Source organism: Myiozetetes cayanensis, unplaced genomic scaffold (genome assembly GCF_022539395.1).
Source record: "Myiozetetes cayanensis isolate MyiCay16 unplaced genomic scaffold, myiCay2020 scf102, whole genome shotgun sequence".
Lineage (NCBI taxonomy): Eukaryota > Metazoa > Chordata > Aves > Passeriformes > Tyrannidae > Myiozetetes > Myiozetetes cayanensis.
Genome location: NW_026086628.1, coordinates 14,142 through 40,188, shown reverse-complemented (window position 1 = coordinate 40,188; position 26,047 = coordinate 14,142). Strand labels below are relative to the sequence as shown.

General features: G+C 58.7%; 1 protein-coding gene across 1 annotated transcript; it reads left to right on the top strand.

Annotated features, from left to right (window-relative positions):
* The first annotated feature begins 531 nt into the window (after positions 1–531).
* Positions 532–22,799, top strand: EPHX2 (epoxide hydrolase 2). The gene is given in 19 exon segments (XM_050305912.1): positions 532–668; positions 1,813–1,897; positions 5,342–5,501; positions 7,228–7,443; positions 8,477–8,538; positions 9,341–9,412; positions 11,257–11,352; positions 12,084–12,114; positions 12,117–12,138; positions 12,652–12,704; positions 13,533–13,608; positions 14,802–14,913; positions 16,444–16,518; positions 17,434–17,479; positions 17,999–18,101; positions 19,166–19,235; positions 20,195–20,275; positions 21,744–21,802; positions 21,925–22,799. Coding segments are annotated over 19 exon segments (1,605 nt in total). The 5' UTR covers positions 532–567; the 3' UTR covers positions 22,010–22,799.
* The last annotated feature ends 3,248 nt before the right edge of the window (positions 22,800–26,047 follow it).

Below are 26,047 nucleotides of genomic sequence, written 5' to 3'. Positions count from 1 at the left end.
GGAAGAGCAAAATTCCCTCCGAAACTCCCTCGTTTTTCCATCCTGGGATTTAGGATTTAGGATTTTTGGGTATTGTATCCCGCTCTTCCCGTCCTATTGATGATCCATAGGGAAGGGGGACCCCCAAAATTCCCTAATTTTCCCATCCTGCCTGCCGGGATTTGGGACTTGGGGGATCATATCCCGCTCTTCCCACCCTATGGATGATCCACAGGGAAGGGGGACCCCCAAAATCCCTCATTTTCCCATCCTGCCTGCCGGGATTTGGGATTTGGGTGGATTGTATCCCGCTCTTCCCACCCTATGGATGATCCGCCCCTTTCCCTTCCCCTCCTCCTCCTCACAGTGCCCGTCTCTGGGGTCTCTGGGGCTCAGGGAGGTTCCCCAGCCCCGTTTTGAGGCGAAACCCCCCGATTTCGGGCAAACTCCGCGGGGCGGGCGGCGCTAGGACCCAGCCCTGGGAAGGGGGCGTGGCCACACTCAGGGGGCGTGGCCACACCAGGGGGGGCGTGGCCTGGCTCTGGGTCAAGGGTGAGGCCGCGGGTTCGAGTCCCGGCCTGGGCGGCCATGGCGCGGCGGGTCGTGCTCTCCGGCCTCGGCGGGGTCCTCCTGGAGCCGAGCCTGCAGCAGTGCCTGGAATCCTGCGAGCGGGAATTCGGCCTTCCCAGGTACCGCTGGGCACGGCTCGGAGCGGAGCGGAACGGCCCTGCCCGGCCCGGCACGGCCTTAAACCGAGTTTCACCCGCCCGAGCGCCACCGAGTCAGTGCTGGGCCGGAGAGCCAGAGAAACAAAGCGCTAATGCCGTGTGTGACGGCGCCGCCCGCGCGCCCTTCGCGGGAGCGGGCCCCCATTGGGGAGGGGTGGATTTTGGGGAGGGGAGGGGGGAGGAAGGAAAGTTTGGGATTGAGGAATCATTTGGGATCCCTGGGAATAGGTGGGAATATCCTGGGGTGCTGGAAAAGCAGGGGCGCCTGTCCTGAGGGGGAGGGGGGGGTGGGGCAGAGGGAATTTGGGGGACAGGGCAGGGGGGTCAAAGTTAATCCCTGGAGGAGGGGGCGGAGTTTTCCATAGGGAATGTTGGAAGAGGCGGGGAGGGAGGGCGGTTAATAATTAGTGAATTAATTAGTGATTGATTAATCGTTAAGCCCGTCCCAGGACACGACTCGGGTGGGGCCAAAAAACTTCCCCCCCTCAAAAAAAAAAAACAAACCAACAAATCCCAAATCCCCTCTGGAGCCCCCGCGCACCCTTTTTTTCCATGGAAAATTTGGGACGCGATCTGGGTGCCAGGAGCTCCCAGGCAGGTTCTTCCTGTCCGCGGGGCTGTTACAAAACCGCGGGCAGTTACAAAATAAAGTCGAATATGAAGGAACTGTAAAACCCCTGCAGGACCCGGAGCGATAAATTGTTTGGTATTTTATTTTATTTTATTTTTTGGGGGCTCATCCAGCGATTTTTATTCCCGAGGCTCTTCCATGAATCACGGGAGTGACGGGAACAGGCTGAGCTGGGTTTTATCGATCCCCCCCAAGGGAGGGAGGGGTCGCTTCTCCCCGAGCTGCCGCTCCCAAAAGTCCTCGCTCATCACATCCTTGGGGTTGTTTTTTATTTTTGGTTGTTTATTCCTGGCGGAATTCCCGGCTGGAGGAGGCGCGGGGGGAGAGAGGGAATTGGAGCTGCCAGCGGGAATAAATGGCTGGAAGTGTCCCGGGAATGAGGGATGGAGCTCTGAGTCCTTGGCACGAATGATCCCCCCTTTTCCAAAAAAAATCCCCCCAAAAAAAGGTGACTTTGGCGTCTTTTCCCGGCAGGAATTTCCTGCGGAACGCGCTGTTTTCCGGGGGGTCCCGAAGCCCGTATTCCCAAATCCTGAGGGGAGAGATCACCCTGAGCCAGGTGAGCCCCCAAATCCCGCCCCTGGGGCCGGCGCGGGGAAGCAGGGAAGGGATCACGGGTGTTTTTTTGGGAATATTCCAAGGACGTTATGGGAGGTTATCCCGGGAAAAGGGCAGGGAGGGACCCGATCCCGACCGGCTTCGGTGCCATCCAAGCCGCTAAAAGCGCTCCTGTAAATCCAGTCAAGGAGAGCGAAGGAGAACGGCCCTTCCAGGGATTGCTGGGCTGGGATACCGGGAACGATTCCCTGGGGAAAAGGGGCTCGGGAATGACCAGTGGGATCCCAGCCCCGCAGGGGTTTCCAAATCCCTGGGAATGTGGCACTTGGGGATCGGGGTGGGGGTTTTCCATGAATCCAGGAGGGGTGCGGGGGATCCCAACCCTCAGGATGGAGCATCCCGAGGGCTTTTCCGATGGGAATGACCCCTCTGGGATCACTGGGATGGGGGATGACCCCCCCCCCCGGGGATCCCGGGGCTTTTCCAATGGGAATGACCCCCAGGGATCACCGGGATGGGCAATCCCCCCCTAGGGATCCCAGGACACCCCGGGATGGGCTTTTCCAAGGGGATTGACCCCCCTGGGGATCCCGGGACACCCCGGGAGTATCCCGAGGGCTTTTCCCATGGGAATGACCCCCTGGGATCACTGGGATGGGGAATCTCCCCCCCCCCCCGGGGATCCTGGGATCATCCCGAGGGCTTTTCCAATGGGAATGACCCCCTGGGATCACTGGGATGGGGAATGACCCCCTTGGGAATCCCGGGACCCCCCGGGATCATCCCGAGGGCTTTTCCAAGGGCAATGACCCCCAGGGATCACCGGGATGGGCAGGAATCCCTCCCTGGGGATCCCGGGAGCATCCCAAGGGCTTTTCCAAGGGGAATGAGCCCCCTGGGGATCCCGGGAGCACCCCAAGGGCTTTTCCAATGGGAATGAGCCCCAGGGATCACCGGGATGGGCAGGAATTACCCCCCTGGGGATCCCAGGACACCCCGGGATGGGCTTTTCCAATGGAAATGACCCCCTGGGATCGGACCTGGGACTCGAGGGCTTTACAAGGGAATGACCCCTGGGATCACTGGGATGGGAATAACCCTGGGATCGGGATCCCGAGGCCTCCCGGGAGCTTAGGGAATGAGCCCTGGGATCACGGGATGGGCAGGAATTCCCCCATGGGGATCCCAGGACGGGATGGGCTTTTCAATGGGAATGACCCCGGGGATCACCAGGATCAAATCCCCACCTCGGGATCGGGATCATCGAGGCTTTTCCAATGGGAATGACCCCCTGGGATCACAGGGATGGAAAATCTCCCCTGGGGATCCCAGGACACCCGGGATGGGCTTTTCCAAGGGAATGAGCCCCAGGGATCACCGCATGGGCATGACCCCAGGGATCCTGGGATCATCCTGAGGGCTTTTACAAGGGGAATGACCCCCTGGGATCACTGGGATGGGGAATAACCCCCCTGGGGATCCCGGGACCCCCCGGGAGCCTCCCGAGGGCTTTTCCAAGGGGAATGAGCCCCTGGGATCACCGGGATGGGCAGGAATTCCCCCCCTGGGGATCCCAGGACACCCCGGGATGGGCTTTTCCAATGGGAATGACCCCCGGGGATCACCGGGATGGGGAATCCCACCTCGGGATCCCGGGATCATCCCGAGGGCTTTTCCAATGGGAATGACCCCCTGGGATCACCGGGATGGGAAATCTCCCCCTGGGGATCCCAGGACACCCCGGGATGGGCTTTTCCAAGGGGAATGAGCCCCAGGGATCACCGGGATGGGCAGGAATCCCCCCCCGGGGATCCTGGGATCATCCTGAGGGCTTTTCCAATGGGAATGACCCCCCGGGGATCACTGGGATGGGGAATCCCCCCCCCCTGGGGATCCCAGGGCACCCCGGGATGGGCTTTTCTATTGGGAATGAACCCCCTGGGGATCCCGGGACACCCTGGGAGCATCCCGAGGGCTTTTCCAATGGGAATGACCCCCAGAGATCACCGGGATGGGGAATGATCCCCATGGGAGCCTCCCGAGGGCTTTTCCAAGGGGAATGGCCCCCCTGGGGATCCCGGGACACACTGGAAGCATCCCGAGGGCTTTTCCAATGGGAATGACCCCCCTGGGATCATCAGGATGGGGAATCCCCCACCTCGGGATCCTGGGATCATCCCGAGGGCTTTTCCAATGGGAATGACCCCTAGGGATCACCGGGATGGACAGGAATCCCTTCCTGGGGATCCCGGGATCATCCCGAGGGCTTTTCCAAGGGGAATGAGCCCCCTGGGGATCCCAGGACATCCCGGGAGCATCCCGAGGGCTTTTCCCATGGGAATGACCCCCCTGGGGATCCCGGGACACCCTGGGATCATCCCGAGGGCTTTTCCAAGGGGAATGACCCCCTGGGATCACCAGGATGGGGAATCCCCCACCTCGGGATCCCGGGATCATCCCGAGGGCTTTTCCAAGGGGAATGAGCCCCGGGGATCACGGGGATGGGCAGAATCCCCCGGGGATCCCAGGACACCCCGGGATGGGCTTTTCCATTGGGAATGACCCCCCTGGGGATCCCGGGACACCCTAGGAGCATCCCGAGGGCTTTTCCAATGGGAATGACCCCCAGGGATCACTGGGATGGGGAATGACCCCCCCTGGGGATCCCAGGATCATCCCGAGGGCTTTTCCAATGGGAATGACCCCCTGGGATCACTGGGATGGGGAATCCCCGGGGATCCTGGGATCATCCCGAGGGCTTTTCCAATGGGAATGACCCCCTGGGATCACTGGGATGGGCAGGAATCCCCCCCCTGGGGATCCCGGGAGCCTCCCGAGGGCTTTTCCAATGGCAATGACCCCCAGGGATTACTGGGATGGGCAGGAATCCCTCCCTGGGGATCCCGGAAGCCTCCCGAGGGCTTTTCCAATGGGAATGACCCCCAGAGATCACTGGGATGGGCAGGAATTTCCCTCCCCTGGGGATCCCGGGAGCATCCCAGGGGCTTTTCCAAGGGGAATGACCCCCAGGGATCACCGGGATGGGAAATCCCCCCCTGGGGATCCCAGAACACCCCGGGATGGGCTTTTCCAATGGGAATGACCCCCCCTGGGAATCCCGGGACCCCCCGAGAGCATCCCGAGGGCTTTTCCAATGGGAATGACCCCCTGGGGATCCCGGGACACCCTGGGAGCCTCCCGAGGGCTTTTCCAAGGGGAATGAGCCCCCTGGGATCACCAGGATGGGCAGGAATCCCTCCCTGGGGATCCCGGGATCATCCCGAGGGCTTTTCCAAGGGGAATGAGCCCCCTGGGAATCCTGAGACACCCCGGGATCATCCCGAGGGCTTTTCCAATGGGGAATGACCCCCCTGGGGATCCCGGGACCCCCCCGGGAGCCTCCCGAGGGCTTTTCCCGAGGGAATGTGGTCCGTTCCCTCCCCAGCTGTGCTCGGAGGTGGACGAGGGCTGCAGGAGAGAGGCCTCATCCTCGGGAATGGCCCTTCCCGCCTCCTTCTCCGTGGGAAGAGCGTTCCAGGCCCTGGTGGAGCAGGAAAGGAGCCGGGAGAGCTTCCCGAGGGCGGCGGCGGCGCTGAGGGACAGCGGTGGGGCTGGGACAGGGAGGGATCGGGAATGTGGGGTGGGAGGAGGGCAGGGAATGAGGGAGGGGGTGGGAGGGTCGGGAATGAGGGGTGGGAGGGGAGGGGTGGGAATGCGGGATGGGAGGGGAGGGGTCGGGAATGTGGGATGGGAGGAGGGATCGGAATGAGGGGTGGGAGGGGTGGGAATGAGGGACGGAGGGAATGGGGGATGGAGTGGGAGGGGATGAGGGGCAGGAGGGATGGGAGGGGTCGGGAATGAGGGGTGGGAGGGCAGGAATGAGGGGCGGGAAGGGAGGGGAATGAGGGGCGGGAGGGGATGGAATCCTGGCCATTCCCACCCTGGAATCCTGGCCATTCCCACCCTGGAATCCCGCCCAATCCCAGCACAGATTCCCAGCTGATCCCCCAGGGTTCCTGTTCATTCCCACCCTGGAATCCTGACCATTCCCACCCTGGAATCCCAACCATTCCCACTATGAAATCCCGGCCATTCCCAATCTGGAATCCTGGCCATTCCCACCCTGGAATCCCAACCATTCCCACCCTGGAATCCTGGTCATTAGCCCCATGGAATCCTGCCCATTCCCACCCTGGAATCCTGGCCATTCCCACCCTGGAATCCCAGCCATTCCCACCCTGGAATCCTGGTCATTACCCCCATGGAATCCTGACCATTCCCAGCCTGGAATTCCGGCCATTCCCACTCTGGAATCCCAGCCATTCCCACCCTGGAATCCTGCCCATTCCCACCCTGGAATCCTGCCCATTCCCACCCTGGAATCCCGCCCAATCCCAGCACAGATTCCCAGCTGATCCCCCTCGGGTTCCTGGCCATTCCCACCATGGAATCCTGGCCATTCCCACCATGGAATCCTGGTCATTCCCACCATGGAATCCTGGCCAATCCCAGCACAGATTCCCAGTTGATCCCCCTCGGGTTCCTGGCTATTCCCACCATGGAATCCTGGCTATTCCCACCATGGAATCCTGGCCATTCCCACCCTGAGATCCTGGCCATTCCCACCCTAGAATCCTGACCATTCCTGCCCTGGAATCCTGGCCATTCCCACCCTGGAATCCTTCTCAATCCCAGCACAGATTCCCAGTTGATCCCCCTGATGCCCCCTCCCCTCTCCGGCATTCCCAATCTCCACCTCCCATCCCCCTTCCTCAGGATCCTCCAACCTGGAATTCCCAACCCCTGTGCCCTCCCACTCCCGAGGGACCCTCGGAATCCCAAATTCCAGAATGCCAAATCCCTAAAAAACCCGACAAAATCCCTAAAAAAATCCGACAAAATCCCTAAAAAACCCTGACAAAATCCCTAAAAAACCCGACAAAATCCCTAAAAAACCCGACAAAATCCCTAAAAAAACCCGACAAAATCCCTAAAAAACCCGACAAAATCCCTAAAAAAAACCCGACAAAATCCCTAAAAACCCTGACAAAATCCCTAAAAACCTGACAAAATCCCTAAAAACCCGACAAAATCCCTAAAAACCCGACAAAATCCCTAAAAAAAACCCGACAAAATCCCTAAAAGAACCCGACAAAATCCCTAAAAAAACCGACAAAATCCCTAAAAAAACCCGACAAAATCCCTAAAAAAACCGACAAAATCCCTAAAAAAACGACCAAATCCCTAAAAACCCCCGTGCGGGAGAAGGGATGGGAGGGCCGGGAGGGCGGGGAGGGGGAATTCCAACGGGAAGCGCGCATTTTTTCCCAGGATTCCGGACCTGCCTCCTGGCCAGCCCGCGGCCGGAGGACGGCGCGGGGCGGCTCCGTCGGGAATTCCCGGCGGGGCTGGAATTCTGCCGGCTCGGGAAGCACCAACCGGAGCCAGGGATTTATTCCCACACCCCGCGGGCCCGGCCGGACCAGGTGCCCACCACCAGAATTCCCAAAAAAAAAAAAACAACCCCACCCCTTGGGATATTCCCGGGCTGATTCCTGGGATCATCCCAGGCCATCCTGGTGGATGTGCCGGAGGAGAGCCGGGAGATGGGAATGGGCACAGAACTGCCACGGGACACGGACACAGCTCTGGGGTGTCCAGAGGGATTTCCGGGATTCCTGAGGGAGCTGGAGCAGCTCTGGGCTGTCCAGATGATTCCTGGGATTCCTGAGGGAACTCCATTGGTTCTCCGGGGTCCAGGTGGGGGTTTCTGGGATTTCTGAGGGAGCTGGAGCAGCTTTCAGGGGTCCAGGTGGGATTCCTTGGATTCCTGAGGGAGCTCGAGCAGCTCTGGGGTGTCCAGGTGGGATTCCTGGGATTTCTGGGATTCCTGAGGGAGCTGGAGCAGCTCGCAGGGCTCCAGGTGTGGATTTTCCCCATCCCCTGGGATTTCTGGGATTCCTGAGGGAGCTGGAGCAGCTCTTTGGGTCCAGGTGGGGATTCCACCCATCCCCTGGGATTCCTGAGGGAGCTCCAGCGGCTCTTGGGGATCCAGTTGGGGATTCCTGGGATTCCTGAGGGAGCTGGAGCAGCTCTGGGGTGTCCAGGTGGGGTTCCTGGGATTCCTGGGATTCCTGAGGGAGCTGGAAGCAGCTTGCAGGGATCCAGATGATTCCTGGGATTCCTGAACAAACTGGAGGTGTCCAGGTGGGGATTCCCTCCCATCCCCTGGGATTTCTGGGATTCCTGAGGGAGCTGGAACAGCTTTGGGGTGTCCAGATGATTCCTGGGATTCCTGAGGGAGCTGGAGGTGTCCAGGTGGGGATTCCCCATCCCCTGGGATTCCTGGGATTCCTGAGGGAGCTGGAGCAGCTCGAAGGGCTCCAGGTGGGGATTCCCTCCATCCCCTGGGATTCCTGGGATTCCTGAGGGAGCTGGAGCAGCTCCTTGGGTCCAGGTGGGGATTCCCTCCATCCCCTGGGATTCCTGGGATTCCTGAGGGAGCTGGAGCAGCTCGAAGGGCTCCAGGTGGGGATTCCCTGGGATTCCTGAGGGAGCTGGAGCAGCTCCTTGGGTCCAGGTGGGGATTCCCTCCATCCCCTGGGATTCCTGAGGGAGCTCCAGTGGCTCGAAGGGCTCCAGGTGGGGATTCCTGGGATTCCTGAGGGAGCTCGAGCAGCTCTGGGTTGTCCAGGTGGGATTCCTGGGATTTCCGGAATTCCTGAGGGAGCTGGAGCAGCTCTGGGGTGTCCAGATGATTCCTGGGATTCATGAGGGAGCTGGAGGTGTCCAGGTGGGGATTCCCCCCATCCCCTGGGATTTCTGGGATCCCTGAGGGAGCTGGAGCAGCTCTGGGCTGTCCAGATGATTCCTGGGATTCCTGAGGGAGCTCCAGAGGTTCTCCAAGGTCCAGGTGGGGAATTCCCTCCTATCCCCTGAGGTTCCTGGGATTCCTGAGGGAGCTGGAACAGCTTTGGGGTGTCCAGGTGGGGATTCCCCCCTATCTTTTGGGATTCCTGGGATTCCTGAGGGAGCTGGAGAGGATCACAGGGATCCAGATGGGATTCCTGGGATTCCTGAGGGAGCTCCAGCGGTTCTGGGGGCTCCAGGTGTGGATTCCCCCATCCCCTGGGATTCCTGGGATCCCTGGATATCCCAGTGGATGTGTCCCTGCCTATGAGAATGGATGAGCTTCAATGTCACTCCCAAGCCAAGTCCTGGCATTCCATGATTCTGGGATCCCTGGATATTCCAGTGGGAGGAATTCCTGCCCATGGAATGGGATGAGCCCTTGGAATGGGATGAGTCCTGACCATTCCTGGCATTCCCTGATCCCTGGAGGGCAGGGATGGACGGGCCTGGCCTCGGAGTTTTGGATCCCAGGGGATGTCCCGGAAATCCCGGAGATTAGGAGCCCATCCTGATCCTGCTGCCCATCCCACAGCTCCTAAGCCGGGAGAGAGCCGATCCCGACTCGCTGATCCGTCCGCGCCGCCTACGGATACGTCCGGATCCGGTACGGGAATCCCGGATTGGGAGGGATGGAGCCCTGGGAATGGGGGATTGGGATGGGATGGATTGGGAGGGTGGGATCCAAGGGATGGGCCGGGAATGGGGGATTGGGATGGAATGGGTGGGATCCAGGGGATGGGCTGGGAATGACTGGGATTGGGATTGGGATGGGAATGGGTGGGATCCATGGGATGGGATGGGAATGGGTGGGATTGGGATTGGGATGTGAATGGTGGATGTCTGGGATTGGGATGGGAATGGTGGGATCCAGGGGATGGGATGGGAATGGGTGGGATTGGGATTGGGATGGGAATGGGTGGATCCAGGGATGGGCTGGGAATGGGTGGGATTGGGATTGGGATGGGAGTGTGTGGAATTGGGATGGGCTGGGAATGGGTGGGATTGGGATGTTCCGGCTGTCCTGGGAATGGATGGGATTGGGATGTCCTGGGAATGGGTGGGATCCAAGGATGGGTTGGGAATGGGTGGGATTGGGATGTGCTGGGAATGGGGGATCCAAGGGATGGGTTGGGAATGGGTGGGATTGGGATGCTGGGAATGGGGATCCAGGATGGGCTGGGAATGGGTGGGATTGGGATGTGCTGGGAATGGGGGATCCAAGGGATGGGCTGGGAATGGGTGAGATTGGGATGGGCTGGGAATGGGGGATCGGGATGTCCGCTGTCCTGGGAATGGGGATTAGGATGGGAATGGGGGATCCAAGGGATGGGCTGAAATGGTGGGATTGGGATGAATGGGAATGGTGATTGGGATGGGCTGGGAATGGTGGGATCCAGGATGGAGCTGGGAATGGGTGGGATTGGGATGGGCTGGGAATGGGGAGTTGTGGGATTGATGGAATGTGGGATTGGGATTGGGATGGGAGTGTGGATTGGGATGGGCTGGGAATGGGTGGGATTGGGATGGGCTGGGAATGGGGGGATCCAAGGGATGGGCTGGGAATGGGTGGGATTGGGATTGGGATGGGAATGGAGGATTGGGGTGTCCTGGGAATGGGGGATCCAAGGGATGGGCTGGGAATGGGGGATTGGGATGAGCTGGGAATGGTGGGATCCAAGGATGGCTGGGAATGTGAGGATTGGGATGAGCTGGGAATGGGGATCCAAGGGATGGGCTGGGAATGGGTGGGATTGGGATTGGGATGGGAGTGTCTGGGATTGGGATTGGGCTGGGAATGGTGGGATCAGGATGTGCTGGGAATGGGTGGGATTGGATGGGCTGGGAGTGTGTGGGATTGGACGAGTGGGAATGGGTGGGATTGGGATGTGCTGGGAATGGGTGGGATCCAAGGGATGGGCTGGGAATGGGTGGGATCCAAGGGATGGGCTGGGAATGGGTAGGATTGGGATGTCCTGGGAATGGGGGGGATCCAAGGGATGGTTGGCTCTGGAATGCCGGGATGGAAGGGGCTTGGTGGGCTCTGGAATTCTGGGCTGGAGCAGTGGTGGGCTCTGGAATGCTGGGATGGAAGGGAATGGCAGACCCTGGAATGCTGGGATAAAAGGGAGTGGTGGACCCTGGAATGCCAGGATAAAAGGGAGTTGGTGGACTCTGGAATGTTGGGATAAAAGGGAGTTGGTGGGCTCTGGAATGTTTGGATAAAAGGGAGTGGCAGACCCGGGAATGTTGGGATAAAAGGGAGTTGGTGGGCTCTGGAATTCCAGGCTGGAGAGGGTGGTGGGTTCAAAGGGGAGGAGGGCTGAGGAATTCCTGTCTGGAGGAGGCGTGGGCTCGGGAATTTCTGGCTGGAATTCCGGTGTGGTGCGGAATTCCCAGCGTTCCCGCGGCATTCATTCCTGTTCCCATTCCCGTTGTTCCCGTGGGCAGCCCGGGGTGCAGCTGCACTTCGTGGAGCTGGGCCAGGGCCCCCCCGTGCTGCTGTGCCACGGATTCCCGGAATCCTGGAGATCCTGGCGCTTCCAGGTGAGCTCTGGCACATCCCAGGGCCCTTCCCGGAGCTCCAACAAATCCCAGGGCCATTACCTGAGCTCCAGGAGATCCCGGGGCCCTTCCCGGAGCTCCAGGAGATCCCGGGGCTGTTCCCGGAGCTCCAGGAGATCCCAGGACCCTTCCCGGAGCTCCAGGAGATCCTGGGGCTGTTCCCGGAGCTCCAGGAGATCCCGGGGCTGTTCCCGGAGCTCCAGGAGATCCCAGGACCCTTCCCGGAGCTCTGGAAGATCCTGAGGGTGTTCCTGGAGCTCCAGGAGATCCTGGAACCCTTCTCGGAGCTCTGGCAGATCCCAGGGCCGTTCCTGGAGCTCCAGGAGATCCCAGAACCCTTTCTGGAGCTCTGGGAGATCCTGAGGCCATTCCTGGAGCTCCACGAGATCCTGGGACCCTTCCCAGAGCTCCAGGAAATCCCAGAACCCTTCCTGGAGCTCTGGGAGATCCCGGGACCATTCCCGGAACTCTGGCAGATCCCAGGGCTGTTCCCGGAGCTCCAGGAGATCCCAGGGCCATTCCCGGAACTCTGGCAGATCCTGGGGCTGTTCCTGGAACTCCAACAGATCCCAGGACCCTTCCTGGAGCTCTGGGAGATCCCAGGGCTGTTCCCGGAGCTCCAGGAGATCTCGGGGCTGTTCCCAGAGCTCTGGGAGATCGCAGGGCTCTTCCCAGGCCTCGGCACCCTTTGGAATCTGCTCTTTCCCTCCCAGATCCCGGCCCTGGCCAATGCCGGATTCCGGGTGACGCCCTGGAGATGAAGGGATACTGGAATCCACCGCTCTCTCCGGTGGGCTGGGAACGGGATGGGAATGGGGCTGGGAATGGCTGGGAACAGGCTAAGGGCTGATGGGGCTGGGAATAGGCTGGGAAGGGGCTGGGAATGGACTGGGAATGGACTGGGAAGGGGCTGGGAATGGGGCTGGGAATGGGGCTGGGAATGGGGCTGGGAATGGGCTGGGGACGGGCTGGGAATGGCTGGGAATGGGGCTGGGAATGCGCTGGGAATGGGTTGGGAACAGGCTGGGAAGGGGCTGGGATGGGGCTGGAAGGGGACTGGGAATGGGGCTGGAACAAGGCTGAATGGTGCTGGGAATGGACTGGGAACAGGCTGGGAATGGGGCTGGGAAGGCTGAGGGGCTGGGAAGGGGCTGGGAATGCCAAGCCCAGGAGGGGCTGGATGGGTGGCTGGAGGAGCCTTCTCCAGAGGGTGGGAATGTGCCCCAGGGTGGGAATGTTTCCCACCCCCGGGATGGGCCCGATCCCGTGGCCGTTCCGGGCTGGAGCCGCCGCCTCTCCCGCAGATATCCCGGAATATTCCCAGGAGCAGATCTGCAAGGTGAGCAGCTGCTGGGAATGGGAATGGGAATGGGAATGGGGAGGGATGATCCCATCTGGGATCTGACCCCCCCACTCTCCTCTCCTCTCCTTTTCCCAGGACCTGGCGGTTTTCCTGGATAAACTGGTGAGGAGATCCCCGGGATGGGGATGGGAAGTTTGGGATGTGTCCCCCCAACTGCCAATCCTGGGATTCCAGGATGATCCTGAGGGGGCTGGGATGGCCAGGGAAGGATTCCAGGATGATCCTGAGGAATCTGGGATGGCCAGGGAAGGATTCCAGGATGATCCTGAGAAGAAAAAAAGGGGGAAAAGGAGAAAGAAGAGGGAAGAGGAGGGTAAAAAAACAAGGAAAGGGGGAAAAGGAGGAAAAAACAAGGAAAGGGGGAAAAACAAGGAAAGGGGGAAAGGGGGGAAAATAGGAAAAAGGAGGAAAAAGGGGAAAAAAAACAAGGAAAGGGGGAAAAGGAGGAAAAAAGAAGGAAAGGAGGGAAAACAAGGAAAGGAGAAGGAAAACAAGGAAAGGGGAAGGAAAACAAGGAAAGGGGAAGGAAAACAAGGAAAGGAGAAGGAAAACAAGGAAAGGAGAAGGAAAACAAGGGAAAGGGAAGGAAAACAAGGAAAGGGGAAGGAAAACAAGGAAAGGGGAAGGAAAACAAGGAAAGGAGAAGGAAAACGAGGAAAGGAGAAGGAAAACAAGGAAAGGAGAAGGAAAACAAGGAAAGGGGGGGGGGGGAAAACAAGGAAAAAGGATGGAAAAGCAGGAAAGGCGAGGAGAAGGGGGAACAGGAGCAGCAGGAGGTCCCTGAGTGCCTTTCCCGCAGGGAATTGCCTGGTGGTGCCGGGGACACGAGCAGCGGGCCAATGGAACATGGCCCTGACACACCCGGAACGGGTCAGGTGGGATAATGGGATAACGGGATACGGGGATGATGGGACACGGAACATGGGTAGCTGGGATAATGTGAGATAGTGGGATAATGGGACAATGGATAATGGGACACTGGGATAGCAGGCAATGGATAATGGGATAACGACAAGGATACTGGGATAATGGGATAATGGGATAATGGGATAATGGGATACGGATAATGGGATACTGGGATAATGGGATAATGGGATGATGGGATACTGGGATACTGGGATAATGGGATACTGGGATACGGGGATAATGGATAATGGGATACTGGGACACTGGGATACAGGGATAATGGGATACTGGGATGATGGGATGATGGGATACGGGGACACGGGGATAATGGGATAATGGGATAACGGGATAACAGGATACTGGGATACTGGGATATAGGGATACAGGGATTCAGGGATGGGATACAGGGATGGGATACTGGGATGGGATACAGAGTTGGGATACTGGGATGGGATACAGGGATACTGGAATAATGGGATACTGGGATACAGGGATACTGGGATACAGGGATGGGATACAGGGATGGGATGGGATACAGGGATGGGATAATGGGATACTGGGATACAGGGATGGGATACAGGGATGGGATACTGGGATACAGAGATACTGGGATACAGGAATACCGGGATACTGGGATACTGGGATATTGGGATACAGGGATGGAATACTGGGGTACAGGGGTACAGGGATACTGGGATACAGGGATGGGATGAGATACTGGGATACATGGGATGGGATACAGGGATACTGGGATAATGGGATACAGGGATACTGGGATGGGATACAGGGATGGGATACAGGGATGGAAGGGGATACAGGGATGGGATGGGATGGGATGGGATGGGATAGGATAGGATATAGGGATGGGATGGGATGGGATGGGATGGGATGGGATGGGATGGGATGGGATGGGATGGGATGGATGGATGGGATGGGATGGGATACAGGGATGGGATGGGATGGGATGGGATGGGATGGGACAGCAATCCATTGGTATTCCCGTTGGGAATGCAGGGCTGTGGCCTCTCTGAACACCCTGGGGTGGGATGGGATGGGATGGGATGGGGACATGGGATGAGATGGGGACATGGGACTGGGGGACATGGGATGGGATGGGATGGGATGGGACAGCAATCCATTGGTATTCCCGTTGGGAATGCAGGGCTGTGGCCTCTCTGAACACTCCGTACCGGCCGGCCCGGCCCGGGGTGGATATCATGGAGAAGATGAAATCCCAGCCCACCCTGGAATATCAGCTCTACTTCCAGGAGCCTGTGAGGTTTTCACGGTTTTTTGGGATGTGGGAGGGGTGTGGAATTCCCGAGGGGTGGATCCCAGGTTTTCTGGGATGTGGGAGGGAGGTGTGAATACCAGGGAGATGGATCCCATTTTTTTGGGATGGGTGTGGATCGAGGTGTGGATGCCTTGAGCAGGGTGGATCCTGGTTTTTTGGAGGATGTGGGAGTGGATCCCATTTTGGGTGAGGGTGGGGAGTGGATTCTGGTGTTTTTGGGATGTGGGACAAGGTGTGGATGCCCGAGGTGGATCCTGGTGTTTTGGGGGATGTGAGGAGGGTGGATCCTGGAGGTGGATGCCGTTGTGGGAGGGATGTGGGATGGGGCTGGATCCCGGTGTTTTTGGGCTATGGGAGGGCTGGATCCCAGTGTTTTTGGGGATGGGGAGGTGTGTCTCGGTGTTTTTGGGGATGTGGGAGTGGTGTATCCCGGTGTTTTGGGGTATGGGAGGTGTATCCCGGTGTTTTTGGGGCTCTGGGAGGGGCTGTATCCCGGTGTTTTTGGGGATGTGTGGGGGTGTATCCCGGTGTTTTTGGGGCTATGGGAGGGGGTGGATCCCGGTGTTTTTGGGGATATGGGAGAGGCTGGATCCCGGGGGTGGATCCTGTTTTTGGGGATGTGTGTGGGGTGTATCCCAGGTTTTCTGGGCTGTGGGAGGGTGGATCCTGGTGTTTTTGGGATGGGGAGGGTGTATCCCGGTGTTTTTGGGATGTGGGAGGGTGTGTATCTAGCATGGAGGTGGATCCTGTTTGTGGGGATGGGGAAGGTGTATCCCGTGTTTTAGGGCTATGGGAGGGCTGTATCCCGGTGTTTTTTGGGGATGCTGGGGGGTGGATCCCGGTGTTTTTGGGGCTGTGTGGGGGTTGTATCCCGGTGTTTTTCTGGGCTCTGGGAGGGGGTGGATCCCGGTGTTTTTGGGATGTGTGTGGGGTGTATCCCGGTGTTTTGGGGGATGTGTGAAGGGCTGGATCCTGGTGTTTTTGGGGCTGTGGGAGGGGCTGGATCCCGGTGTTTTTGGGGCTGTGGGAGGGGGAGGATCCCAGGGGTGGATCCCGTTTTTGGGAGATGGGGGGTGTATCCCGGTGTTTTTGGGCTGTGTGGGGGGTGTATCCCGGTGTTTTGGGGGTGCTGGGGGTGTATCCCGGTGTTTTGGGGCTATGGGAGGGGCTGGATCCCAGTGTTTTTGGGGATGGGGAGGGGGTGTATCCCGGTGTTTTTTTGGATGCTGGGAGGTGTATCCCGGTGGTTTTTGGGCTGTGTGGAGGGTGTATCCCGGTGTTTTTGGGGGATGTGGGAGGGGTGTATCCCGGTGTTTTTGGGCGATGGGAGGGTGGATCCCGGTGTTTTGGGGGATGTGGGACGAGGTGTGGATGCCCGGGGGTTGTATCCCGGTGTTTTGGGGCTATGGGAGGGGCTGTATTCCAGTGTTTTTGGGCTGATGTGGGAGGTGTATCCCGGTGTTTTTGTGGATGGGGGGGGTGTATCCCGATCCCGGCGTGTCCCGGGCAGGGCGTGGCGGAGGCGGAGCTGGAGCGGGACATCGGCCGGACACTCAAAATCCTCATCCGCTCCGCGCGCCCGGAGGTAACGCCGGGATCGGCACGGGATCCGCACGGGATCGGCACGGGATCCGCACGGGATCGGCACGGGGGGGCGGGATGGGGGCTCGGGAATCCGGGAGAGGCTCCGGAGCGTCCCGGGGGTTCCCTCCTTCCTGCTCCATCCCGGCTGGTCGTCCCATCCCTGCCTTTTCCTGGGAAAGGCCGATCCCGGCTCGGGTGTCCAGTGCTTCCCAATTCCTTGGGATGCTCCCGGCTCTGGGATCCAGGGCTGTTCCATTGGATCCCAATTCCCCATTCCCTGCTCTGAATCCCATTCCATTGGACCCATTCCCCATTCTCTGTCCCCATTCCCTGTTCCCATCCCCTGTTCCCATTCCCATCCCCTGTCCCCATTCCCATTCCCTGTTCCCCATTCCCATTCCTGTTCCCATTCCCTGTTCCCATCCCAGTTCCCATTCCCTGTCCCCATTCCCATTCCCTGTTCCCATTCCCTGTCCCTATTCCCATCCCCTGTTCCCATTCCCTGTCCCCATTCTCATTCCCATTCCCATCGCTGTTCCCATTCTCATCCCCATTCCCATCCCCATTCCCTGTCCCCATTCCCTATTTCCTATTTCTTGTTCCCATTCCTATCCCAGTTCCCATTCCCTATCCCCATTCCCATTCCCATCCCATTCCCCATTCCCATCCCTGTCCCCATTCCCATCCCCTGTCCCCATTCCCATTCCCATTCCCATCGCTGTTCCCATTCTCTGTTCCCATTCCCTGTTCCCATTCCCATCCCCATTCCCATTCCCATTCCCTGTCCCCATTCCCATCCCTGTCCCCATTCCCATCCCTGTCCCCATTCCCATCCCTGTCCCCATCCCCTGTTCCCATCCCCTGTTCCCATCCCCATTCCCCATTCCCATTCCCATTCCCATGGCTGTTCCCACAGGATCGCCTGCCCTGTGACCTCAAATTCCAGGGGGTCCTGGAGAGAGGTGGGGGGACCCGGGGGTCGATGGGGGAGAGGGGGTGATGGATGTGGGTGGAGATGGGTGTTTGGGAATTCTGTGGGCTGGGAATGCTGGGATTTAGAGGGGTTGTTTTGGGCTGGGAATGCTGGGATTTGTGGAATTCTGTGGGCTGGGAATGCTGGGATTTGGGAATTCTATGGGATGAGCAGTACTGGGATTTGGGGAATTCTGTGGGATGGGCAGTGCTGGGATTTGGGGGTTGTTTTGGACTGGGAATGCAGGGATTTGGGAATTCTGTGGGATGGGCAGTGCTGGGAGTTGAGGGGTTGTTTTGGGCTGGGAATGCTGGGATTTGTGGAATTCTGTGGGCTGGGAATGCTGGGATTTGGGAATTCCATGGGCTGGGAATGCTGGGATTTGGGGAATTCTGTGGGCTGGGAATGCAGGGATTTGGGAATTCTGTGGGCTGGGAATGCTGGGATTTGGGGAATTCTGTGGGCTGGGCAGTGCAGGGATTTGGGAATTCTGTTCCTGCTCTCCCAGGGGGGCTCCTGGTGGGATTCCCGGAGGATCCCCCTCCCAGCCAGATCCTGCCGGGCCCCGAGCTGGAATTTTACATCCAGACCTTCCGGAAATCCGGATTCAGGTGGGGGAGGGGGGCAGGGGACCCTATTCCTATCACATTCCCAACCCATTCCCAGCCCAATCCCAATCCCATTCCCATCCCATTCCCAGCCCATTCCCATCCCATTCCCATCCCATTCCCAGCCCATTCCCAGTCCATTCCCATCCCATTCCCAGCCCAATCCCAATCCCATTCCCATCCCATTCCCATCCCATTCCCAGCCCCATTCCCATCCCATCCCCAACCATTCCCAGCCCCATTCCCATCCCATTCCCAGCCCCATTCCCAGCCCATTCCCAGCCCCTTCCCAGCCCATTCCCATCCCATTCCCAGCCCCATTCCCATCCCATTCCAAGCCATTCCCATCCCATTCCCAGCCCCATTCCCATCCCATTCCCAGCCCCATTCCCAGCCCCAGTCCCATTCCCAGTCCTATTCCCATCCCATTTCCAGCTATTCCCATCCCATTCCCATCCCATTCCCAGCCCCATTCCCAACCCATTCCCATCCCATTCCCAGCCCCATTCCCAGACCATTCCCATCCCATTCCTATCCCAATCCCAGCCCCAGTCCCATTCCCAGCCTATTCCCAACCCAATCCCAGCCCATTCCCAGCCCATTCCCAACCCCATTCCCAACCCCATTCCCAACTCCTTCCCAGCCCATTCCTATCCCAATCCCAGCCCCATTCCCATCCCATCCCATTCCCAGCCATTCCCAGCCATTCCTATCCCATTCCCAACCCCATTCCCAGCCCCATTCCCAGTCCATTCCCATCCCATTCTCCCCATTCCCAGCCCATTCCCATCCCATTCCCACCATTCCCACCCCATTCCCGTCCCATTCCCATCCCATTCCCGTCCCATTCCCGTCCCATTCCCATCCCATTCCCATCCCATTCCCATCCCCATTCCCATCCCCATTCCCATCCCCATTCCCATCCCATTCCCATCCCATTCCCAACCCCATTCCCAGCCCCATCCCAACCCATTCCCAACCCCATTCCCAGCCCCATTCCCATCCCATTCCCAGCCCCATTCCCACCCCATTCCCAACCCATTCCCAGCCATTCCCATCTCCCCCAGGGGTCCCCTGAACTGGTACAGGAACATCGTCCCCAACTGGCTCTGGGCTCTCTCCTTCAGGGACAGGAAGGTGGGCTCGGATCCCAATCCCCATCCCAATCCCCATCCCAATCCCAATCCCCATCCCACCCAGGGGTCTGGGACACCCCTGCTGCTCCACCCGATCCCTCTGGATCCCCCCTGTCCCTCTGGATCCCCCCTGGCCCCTCTGGATCCCCCTGGCCCCTCTGGATCCCCCCTGGCCCTCTGGATCCCAATGTCCACCCATGTCCCTAGATCCCTCTGGATACCCTTCATATCCCCTCCATTTTCCTTGGATCCTTCTTGATCTCTGGATCCCTCTGGATCCCCCCTGTCCCCTCCATGTCCCCTGGATCCCTCTGGATTCCCAGTGTCCCCTCCATGTCCCCTCTGGATCCCCCTGCCTACTCCATGTTCCCTGGATTTCTCTGGATCCCCTGTCCCTTCCACATTCCCTGATCCCTCTGGATCCACACCCCCCCCTTCCTCCATGTCCCTGGATCCCTGTGGATCCCTCTGGATCCCCCTGTCCCCTCCATGTCCCCTGGATCCCCTCTGGATTCCCAATGTCCCCTCCATGTCCCCTCCATTTTCCCTGGATCCCTCTGGATCCCCCTGTCCCCTCCATGTCCTTGGATCCCTCTGGATCCCCCTGATGTCCCCTGGATTCCCAATGTCCCCTCCATGTCCCTGGATCTCTCTGGATCCCTGGACCCCTCCCCAGATCCCTCTGTGTCCCTGGACCCCCCTGGACCCCCCTGAATCCCCTGGATCTCTCTGGATCCCTGGATCCCCCTGGACCCCCCCGGATCCCTCTGGATCCCCCTGTCCCCTCCATGTCCCTGGATCCCTCTGGATTCCCAATGTCCCCTCCATGACCCTGAATTCCCCCTGTCCCCTCCATGTCCCCTGGATCCCTCTGGACCCCCCTGTCCCCTCCATGTCCTTGGATCCCTCTGGATCCCTCTGGATCCCTGGATCCCCCCGGATCCCTGGATCCCTCTGCAGGTGTCGCAGCAGGCGCTGATGGTGACGGCCGGCAAGGACCCCGTCCTGCATCCCAAACTCAGCCAGGGCATGGAGACATGGGTGAGCTGGGAATGACAGGGGAATCAGGGAATTCCAGGGGAACAGCCGGGAATTCCAGGGGATCAGGGAATTCCAGGGGAATCAGGGGAACAGCCGGGAATTCCAGGGGATCAGGGGAACAGCCAGGAATCAGGGAATTCCAGGGGATCAGGGGAACAGCCAGGAATTCCAGGGGATCAGGGAATTCAAGGGGAATCAGGGGAACAGACAGGAATTCCAGGGAATCAGGGAATTCCAGGGGAGGAGGGTAACAACTGGGAATTCCAGGGGATCAAGGGAAGAGCCAGGAATCAGGGAATTCCAGGGAATCAGGGGAACAGCTGGGAATTCCAGGGGATCAGGGAATTCCAGGGGAAGCAGGGGAACAGCCAGGAATTCCAGGGGATAAGGGTAACAGCCGGGAATTCCAGGGAATCAAGGGAACAGCCGGGAATTCCAGGGAATCAGGGAATTCCAGGGGATCAGGGGAACAGCCGGGAATTCCAGGGAATCAGGGAATTCCGGGGGATCAGGGGAACAGCCGGGAATTCCAGGGAATCAGGGAATTCTGGGGGATCAGGGGAACAGCCGGGAATTCCAGGGGATCAGGGAATTCCAAGGGATTAGGGGAACAGCCAAGAATCAGGGGAACAGCTGGGAATTCCAGGGGATCAGGGAATTCCAGGGGATCAGGGTAACAACCAGGAATTCCAGGGGATCAGGGAATTCCAAGGGAATCAGGGGAACAGCAGGAATTCCAGGGAATCAGGGAATTCCAGGGGGTCAGGGGAACAGCTGGGAATTCCAGGGAAGCAGGGAATTCCAGGGGATCAGGGGAACAGCCAGGAATTCCAGGGGATCAGGGAATTCTAGGGGATCAGGGGAACAGCTGGGAATTCCAGGGAATCAGGGAATTCCAGGGGGTCAGGGGAACAGCTGGGAATGTCAGGGAATCAGGGAATTCCAGGGGATCAGGGGAACAGCCAGGAATTCCAGGGAATCAGGGGAACAGCCAGGAATCAGGGAATTCCAGGGGATCAGGGAATTCCAGGGAATCAGGGGAACAGCCAGGAATTCCAGGGGAGCAGGGAATTCCAGGGAATCAGGGGACAGCTGGGAATGTCAGAATCAGGGAATTCCAGGGGATCAGGGGAACAGCCAGGAATTCCAGGGGATCAGGGGAACAGCCTGGAATTCCAGGGGCTCCGGGGAAGGGCCGGGAATGCCGGGCTGGGCCGGGCTCCCCAATCCCCCTTTCCCCCCTTTCCCCCTTTCCCCCTTTTCCCCCTTTTCTCCCCTTTTCCCCCTCTTTTCCCCTCTTTTCCCCCTTTTTCCCCCTTTCCCCCCTTTTCCCTCCTCCCTTTTCCCCTCCTTTTCCCCCTTTTCCCCCTTTCCCCTTTTCCCCCCTTTCCCCCCTTTTCCCCCTTTCCGCCCCTTTCTCCCCTTTTTCCCCCTTTTCCCCCCCTTTTCCCCATTCCCACCCCCGCAGGTCCCGCGGCTGTGCCGGGAGCACCTGGAGCAGTGCGGGCACTGGACCCAGATGGAAAGGTCGGAGAGCCGGGATAATTCCCAATCCCCATCCCAAACCCCTCCCATTCCCGGGAATTCTGGCTCCTGGAATGCCAACATTCCCGACATTCCCAGCACTCCCGACATTCCCGACCCCCCAGGCCGGCGGAGGTGAACAGGATCCTGCTGGAGTGGCTGGAAGGGCTCCCCCCGGACACTCCTTTTCCCGGGAATTCCAGGCTCTGACCGGGAGAATTTTCCGGCTCCCGCTCCCCTCGGCCCTTCTGCCGGCACTGAGGGCTTGGATTGCGGCCTCTGGGATGGGATTTGTGCCTTTGGATTTGGATTTGGGCCTTTGGGATCGGAATTAGGGTGGGATTTGGGCCTTTGGGATCGGAATTAGGGTGGGATTTGTGCCTTTGGGATCGGAATTAGGGTGGGATTTGGGCCTTTGGGATCGGAATTAGGGTGGGATTTGGGCCTTTGGGATGGGATTTGTGCCTTTGGAATGGGATTTGTGCCTTTGGGTTGGGATTGGGTTTGGATTTGGGCCTTTGGGATGGGATTTGTGCCTTTGGAACTAAATTTGTGCCTCTGGAATTGGATTTGTGCCTCTGGGATCGGAATTAGGGTGGGATTTGGGCCTTTGGGGTTTGAATTTGGGTTGGATTTGTGCCTCTGGAATGGGATTTGTGCCTCTGGAATGGGATTGGTGCCTTTGGGGTTGGAATTGGGGTTGGATTTGTGCCTCTGGAATGGGATTGGTGCCTTTGGGGTTGGGATTGGGGTTGGATTTGTGCCTTTGGAATGGGATTGGTGCCTTTGGAATTTTATTTTCTCCTCTGGGGAGGAATTTTTTTCCTTTGGGGTTGGAATTTTTTCCTTGGGGGGTGGAATTTTTTTCTCCTCCAGACTTCGATTTCCTTCCTCCTTGGAGCCGAAATCTGGGAATTCTCGGGGGTTGGGAAGAAGTGGCCGGATGAGCCGGAGCCGGGAAGAGCTCCCTAAAAACAGAAAAGGGGGGGATTTGTGGGAATTTTGGGATTGGGGGGATGGTTTGGGGTTGGATCCATCCATCGCTCCATGATCCCATTCCTGCCCGGAATCTTCGGGAAATAAACCCAGAATTGTTCCAGAGCTTCCGGTCTCCCTGGGATTCCTTGGGAATTCAGCATTTCCCTTCTTTTCCCTGGGATTCCAGGGCTCATTCCCTGCCTGGAGCCACCTTTTCCCAAGCTTTTCCCATATTCCCATCTCCCTGCTTTTCCCTGGGATTCCAGGGCTCATTCACTGCCTGGAGCTGCCTTTTCCTGACCCTTCTCCCTGGGATTCCTTGGGTTGCAGCTTCTCCCTGACTTTTCCCTGGGATCCCAGGGCTCATTCCCTGCCTGCAGCCACCTTTTCCCAACCTTTTCCCAGCCCTGATCCCACATTCCTGGGGATGCAGCATTCCCTGCCTTTTCCCAGGGCTCATCCCCTGCCTGCAGCCCCCTTTTCCTGAGCTATTCCCACATTTCTTGGGATGCAGCATTCCCTGCTTTTCCCTAGGATTCCAGGGCTCATTCCCTGCCTGGAGCTGCCTTTTCCCAAGCTTTTCCCATATTCCCATCTCCCTACTTTCCCCTGGGATTCCAGGGCTCCTTCCCTGCCTGCAGCCACCTTTTCCCGAGCTTTTCCTGGCCCTTCTCCCAGGGATTCCTTGGGATGCAGCATTCCCTTCTTTTCCCTGGGATCCCAGGGCTCCTTCCCTGCTTGGAGCTGCCTTTTCCCAAGCTATTCCCATATTCCTTGGGATGCAGCATTCCCTACTTTTCCCTGTGATCCCAAGGCTCATTCCCTGCCTGGAGCCCCCTTTTCCCGAGGTTTTGAGCCCCAAAGGTCACCCCGGGATCTCCGGGATGGGAATGGGCCGGGAAGTGGGGAATGGGGGGTGGGAATGGGGGATGTGGGGGTGGAATGTGGGGTATGGGGGGTGGATATGGGGTCGGGGAGCACTTAGGGGGTCAGGGAGCACTTATGGGGTGTAGGAGGTGGATATGGGGTCAGGGAGCACCTATGGGGTCAGGGGTGGATATGGGGTCAGGGAGCACCTATGGGGTCAGGGGTGGATATGGGGTCAGGGAGCACATATGGGGTCAAGAAACACTTATGGGGTGCAGGTTGTGGATATGGGGTACCGGGGGCACTTATGGGGTCAGGGAGCACATATGGGGTGTAGGAGGTGGATGTGGGGTACAGGGGTGGATATGGGGTCAGGGAGCACTTTATGGGGTACAGGAGGTGGATGTGGGGTACAGGGAGCACATAGGGGGTGTGGCAGGTGGATATGGGGTCAGGGAGCTCTTATGGGGTACAGGGGTGGATATGGGGTCAGGGAGCACATATGGGGTCAAGAAACACTTATGGGGTGCAGGTTGTGCATATGGGGTACTGGGGGCACTTATGGGGTCAGGGAGCACATATGGGGTCAGGGAGCACTTATGGGGTACAGGGGTGGATATGGGGTCAGGGAGCACTTATGGGGTGTGGGAGGCACCTATGGGGTACAGGGAGCACATATGGGGTCAAGAAACACTTATGGGGTGCAGGTTGTGGATATGGGGTACAGGGGGAACTTATGGGGTCAGGGAGCACTTATGGGGTGTGGGAGGTGGATATGGGGTACAGGGAGCACCTATGTGGTCAGGGAGCACTTTATGGGGTACAGGGGTGGATATGGGGTACTGGGGGCACTTATGGGGTCAGGGAGCACTTATGGGGTACAGGGGTGGATATGGGGTCAGGGAGCACCTATGTGAGGTGTGGAGTCCAGGGGGCAACCTATGGGGTCAGGAGCACTTAGGGGGAGGCACGATATGGGGTACAGAGGAGCACCTTATGGTCGGGAGCATATGGGCACAGGGGTGGATATGGGGTACTGGGGGCACTTATGGGGTCAGGGAGCACATATGGGGTACAGGGGTGGATATGGGGTCAGGGAGCTCTTATGGGGTCAGGGGGCACCTATGGGGTACAGGGGGCACATATGGGGTCAGGGAGCACTTATGGGGTACAGGGGTGGATATGGGGTACTGGGGGCACTTATGGGGTGTGGGAGGCACATATGGGGTACAGGGGGCACATATGGGGTCAGTGGGCACCTATGGGGGCAGGGAGCACTTCATGGGATACAGGAGGTGGATGTGGGGTACAGGGAGCACCTATGGTGTAGAGGGGTTGATATGGGGCACTGGGGGCACATATGGGGTCAGGGAACTCTTATGGGGTGTGGGAGGTGGATATGGGGTGCAGGGAGCACATATGGGGTCAGGAAACACTTATGGGGTGCAGGGGGCACATATGGGGTCAGGGAGAACCTGTGGGGTGGAGGGGGCCCATATGGGGTGCAGGGAGCACATATGGGGTCAGGGTGTTGAGGTTGAATTTGGGACGACGCTGGAATTTGGGGGTGCCCTGAAACTTGGGAATGCCCTGGCATTGGGAATGCAGTGGGATTGGGAATGCCCTGGAATCTGGGAACTCTGCAGTCTGGGAGTGAGTTGTAACTTGGGAATGCCCTGGAACTGGGAACACACTGGGATTTGGGAACACCCTGGAACTGGGAATGCCCTGGAACTGGGAACACACCGGGATTTGGGAACGCACCGGGATTTGGGAACGCGGTGGAATCTGCACTAAAACTTCCATCTGTTCCCAAAAACATCCCCAAATGTCTTCACCACCACCCCCCCTCCCCCCTTTTCCCACTTTCCCGCTTTCCCCCTCCATCCTTCGGCTGCACAAATCCCTGGAATTGGGGGAGCTGCCCCTCCCCCCCCTCTGTCAATGGATAATCCCTGCAGGAATTTCCTCTGGGAGCATTCGGTGCCCTTTGGACCCGGAGCTGTTTTTTCTGGGAAGGCTTTGGAGGGATCTGATCCCGATCCAGGCCCTCCCTCCCCCCCAAGGAATGTGGGAAGATTATCCATTAATTTGGGGGGTAGGGGGAACTCCAGGAGGGTTTCCAATCCCACGGAGAAGCTGCTGGAATTCCATGATCCTGGTTGGATTCCACGGCCTCCAGGGCCTTTCCCAGCCTAAACAATTCCATCATTTCCAATCATTCCGGGCTGAGCAGCTCCTGCAGGAGCATCCCACGGGAGCAGCAGCTCCTGGAGGTGATTCCCTGCCCCAGGGGAGCTGGGAAATCCCATGGAAAAGCTGCTGGAAGGGCCTTGGGTCCAAATTCCATGATCCCTGTTGGACTCCGGGGCCTTTTCCAGCCTAAATAATTCCATCATTTCC